At 53.2% G+C, this 4,227-nt stretch overlaps 1 protein-coding gene across 1 annotated transcript; it reads left to right on the forward strand.

The window, feature by feature from the left end:
- The first annotated feature begins 395 nt into the window (after positions 1-395).
- LOC123112988 (probable cytokinin riboside 5'-monophosphate phosphoribohydrolase LOGL9) lies at positions 396-2,713 on the forward strand. Its single transcript, XM_044534088.1, has 6 exons — positions 396-762; positions 856-953; positions 1,151-1,181; positions 1,265-1,435; positions 1,515-1,658; positions 2,219-2,713. Exons 1-6 carry the CDS (start codon positions 559-561, stop codon positions 2,321-2,323), a joined length of 753 nt encoding a protein of 250 aa, XP_044390023.1. The 5' UTR covers positions 396-558; the 3' UTR covers positions 2,324-2,713.
- The last annotated feature ends 1,514 nt before the right edge of the window (positions 2,714-4,227 follow it).

Here is a 4,227-nt window from a genome sequence, read left to right on the forward strand (position 1 = left end):
AGTCCCACTACCACTTGGCTACACGTTTTGCGTGCCTCGACGGACGGCGAGTTGAACTATCAATGCGTATATTCAAGTCACTGGAGAGGTACTACGGGAGGCAGGCAGCTCAGCTAGGTCATAACAGCTAGTAGCTGCGAGGAAGCAAAAGCTAGCTACGACGTACCCTCCCTGATTGGACGGGCGGCCGGTCTAGCATTTTGGACCGTCCGCTCGGGGCCTCCGCTCGGCCATGCGCAGCACTGGTATGTACTGTACCCCACGTATATACACATGCTCCATCGCGATGGATGACAGAGTTAACTGCGGTAAAACAAACACGTGTACTCCTGTTGGTAGTGTACCATTCATCACGAACTCCTGCTCCCTTGCGCCATGATATATACCCATCCACCCGTCTGCCCTGCCGGCACCCGCCTTGAAGCTTCCTTGTTAGAACAAGTCGCCGCAGGCAGTCCACAGTCCACACGCGAGAGCGCGCACGGCACCACACAACTGTTCTCCTTCCTTGCCACACCCGGTACGTACGGCAATCGGCAGCTAACCTAGCTAGGAGGCATGCAGGGCGGCGGTGGCTGCGGGATGGGGGAGACCGCGGCGGCGGCGGTGCCGGCCAAGAACCACAGCGGCGGTGTTGGTGAGGGCGCCGGCGTGGAGGTGGAGGAGGGGCCTCGTTTCCGGCGGGTGTGCGTGTTCTGCGGGAGCAGCTCCGGGAAGCGCAGCAGCTACCGCGACGCCGCCGTCGAGCTCGCCAAGGAGCTGGTACGTTGCCGATCAAGTTAATTACACACGTTTTTTGTACTATCATGTTTAGTTAGTTAGTTAAGCATGTCGAGCATGCGTGTGTGGTAGCAGGTTGCTCGTGGGATGGATCTGGTGTACGGCGGGGGCAGCCTGGGGCTCATGGGGGAGGTCTCAGAGGCCGTCCACAAGGGCGGCGGCCACGTCATCGGGTGAGTCGATCCGTGCATATACGCATCCTCTTGCATTATTGGACACATCGTCTGCTTTTTTTCTCTCTTATTCTACTCGAACTACTGTAGCCACCTTTCTGTGGACACTGAAGTTTCTCCAACTGGCCTAATTAACAGTATCCATGTCCAATTAAGTTGCTCACGGCTGTCACGTTCTGCTTTTCTTTGATGTGCAGCGTCATACCTACCACTCTCATGGGCAAGGAGGTACGTACGAGATCACCGGGGCTTGTGCTAATGTACTGTACTAAAACAAACTACTAATTGATACTACATGCAAAGTGGAACAGATCACCGGGGAGACGGTGGGGGAGGTGGTGGCGGTGTCAGGGATGCACGAGCGGAAGGCGGCCATGGCGCGCAACGCCGACGCCTTCATCGCACTGCCCGGCGGCTACGGCACCCTGGACGAGCTGCTCGAGGTCATCACCTGGGCGCAGCTCGGCATCCACACCAAACCAGTTAAGTTATTCATCAGCTAACAGGTCCTGGCTGCTCTAGTTAGCTTGCTGATGGCGGACGGGTCACGGATGGGTGCAGGTGGGGCTGCTGAACGTGGATGGGTACTACGACTTCCTGCTGGCCTTCATCGACAAGGCGGTGGACGACGGCTTCATCCGACCATCCCAGCGCCACATCTTCGTCAGCGCGCCCGACGCCAGGGACCTCGTCCACAAGCTCGAGGTACTGTAAAAACTAACTGACCACGCACCTTCCTTCGTGCTGTCAACTTCTTGCATGAATGCCTAGCTTGGTCCGTCCGGTCCATTGCATGCATGCACCTCCCAATCCCCATCCCCAAAAGAAAACGAGCGCGACTTGTCTGGCCTGGGTCTCCGTCGTCTCCGTGTGCACGAGGGCATCTCCGAGCTTCTTCCCAGCTCCGGGCGCCTACTACTAGCTACTTCTACTCTCTTTTTGTTTGCGGGTAGAAAAAAAAAGCTACTTCTACTCTCTGTTTAGTCGTGCTAGCTTTGCTAGCTCCACGTGTCGAGTTGAGACTTGAGAGTTCAACTATCTTTCTTCATCAGTTTAGTTCGCGTGCTGACCAAAAGTTGCCATGCTTGCTCGGTGTGTTGTACTCTGGCAGGCCTGGTCTTCGTTTTGCTTAGGTAGAAAAATCGATTGAGTTAGCTAGTAGGCATCCTTTCATAATTTTGATTCAGAATAGTTGATTGATCTTAATAGATTTTTTGATGTGATTAACTGATAATGATTGAGGCGTGCCGCGTGCATGCGTGCAGGAGTACGCGGCGGTGGAGGAGGAGGACCCGGCGGCGCCCAAGCTGCGGTGGGAGATCGGGCAGGTCGGCTACAACGCCACGCTCCACGCAGGGATCGCCCGCTGATGGATGGACGCTTGCTCCCACTACTACTGTACGGGACCAATTGGTTACTGGCCCACTCCGCTAGTGGTTAATTAATTAATTTACTAGTACCATCACACGTACTACGCCATGCATTCATGGCCATGGATGTAGTACGGACGGGACGGAGGAACGGATATTCCACTTTGGTGTGCATGCATAGCATGCATTCGCGCGTGTTAAGCTTCCAGCACGTTCCAGTTTGTGCCTGCTAATTACTAGTAGTCCTGTTGGCTGCTCAGTTGACTCCTGTTGACTCACGCACGGAAGTGTGTAATACTGCTGTATCTATTTTGATGATGTGTAGCTGGCTGGAACAGTGGTGTGTATGGTGCATGCCATAATTAATCATCGTCAAGTATATTTTGTCTAGATTATTTGAGCGGTGAGTTCTTTCCCTCTTTAAACATCGAGTGGCATGACTGTCACTGTCCGGACAGAAAGAAACACCGGACCTGGCAAAGCTAGCGCAAACGTCCGGGCACGCGGGCACCTTCCATACCCGGGGGCGGACCGGACAAACCCGGACGCTGCTGCCACATTGGACCGGCCCAGGTTGGCCCACTTCGCCCTGACCACTGTCCCCACAAATACCACACCTTGACGGCAAACGCTAGTCAAACCTCACTCTCTCGTCCTCTCGGCTACACTGCCATCTCCTGCCCTTTCTCTTCCCTCCCCTCCGCCATGGCCGGGAACGAATCCGGCAGTGAGTCTGACATCGACTGGATGACGCTCACCAGGGAGGACTCGAGCTTTCCTGCATCGGATGACGACGAGCTCACGCTCCGCATTGCCCTCTGCCGCTCGCGGATCGACATGGCGCGGGAGCTCCTTCTCGACCGCGTCGCCGACAACTCTGGTGGGCAGCTGTAGCTTCGCTCCGGCTCATAGCTAGCTGCACCACACGGTCCGGTCCCGCTCCTGTCAGGAGGCAAGCGATCGATAGAGCCCGGACGCCGGGATCATCTTCTCTTCCTCCTCGGACAACGGCCCTGCCTCCACCAACAATGCTCCACCTACCGCCGAGGACAACCGCCGCTCCCGAAATCCCAAGGGGAAGCGGCCGGCGATGAAGTGGTGAACTCCGTCGACCCCTTCCATTTTATTTACTATTATTCTAGCTTTGTTGGCTCTTTTAGGCCGGATTGTACTCAGTGTAATATGTTGGATATGCTATGTTCTACATGTCGCATGTTGATCTACTAAATTTCATCATGTTGCATGCTTTTGTATGGATTTGGGGGCAGACATTTGCAGATCACGGTTGTGGACAGGGAGAAATGGGGGCATCCAGTCATTGTCCGCGGACATATACGGGTCCAAGTTAGGCAGTCGTGGTTGCAGATGCTCTTAGGGAGGGTCGTTTTGGCTCTCAGGTGCATATGCTCCCTAATGAATTGTAAATTCAAATAAATAGTAAATAATTTTTTATATTTTTTATGTTCTAGTTAGTGTATAACGCGTTCTTGACACTTTCCATGCGAAATAGGATGACGGTGCTTCGTCAGTGAAAAAAAAATAGTTTACATTTGAAGGTAATATTTGTCGTTCGACTTGTTTTTTTTTTGCACAGATCAAAATATTTAATCTTTCCTCCTAATAATTTGTATGTAACATTTTGGTGTGGCAATTTTTTTATTAAATATGCACGAGTGTGCATATCATACTTTATAGGAGAGGGGGGGGGGGGGGGGTAAAGAACTGAAAAGTCTACAATTGGTGTTACATCACCGTGAGCCTTAGCTCCAACTCCCACACACACGATCGTAGTACAGACTACTCTTGCCTCGCCCACCTTTGAAGCTCCACGGCGATGGTACTCCAATCTCCTTTGAGTAATCCCGCTTGATGCCAAGCATTCCCCTTTGCCACGATCCTCCGTA

This window comes from Triticum aestivum, chromosome 5B, assembly GCF_018294505.1.
Source record: "Triticum aestivum cultivar Chinese Spring chromosome 5B, IWGSC CS RefSeq v2.1, whole genome shotgun sequence".
Lineage (NCBI taxonomy): Eukaryota > Viridiplantae > Streptophyta > Magnoliopsida > Poales > Poaceae > Triticum > Triticum aestivum.

Coding starts and splice junctions, on each gene's coding strand:
- LOC123112988 (XM_044534088.1), top strand. CDS start 559: ATGCAGGGCGGCGGTGGCTGCGGGATGGGGGAGACCGCGGCGGCGGCG. Junction 763..855: donor TCGAGCTCGCCAAGGAGCTG/GTACGTTGCCGA, acceptor GTGTGGTAGCAG/GTTGCTCGTGGGATGGATCT. Junction 1,182..1,264: donor CCACTCTCATGGGCAAGGAG/GTACGTACGAGA, acceptor AAAGTGGAACAG/ATCACCGGGGAGACGGTGGG.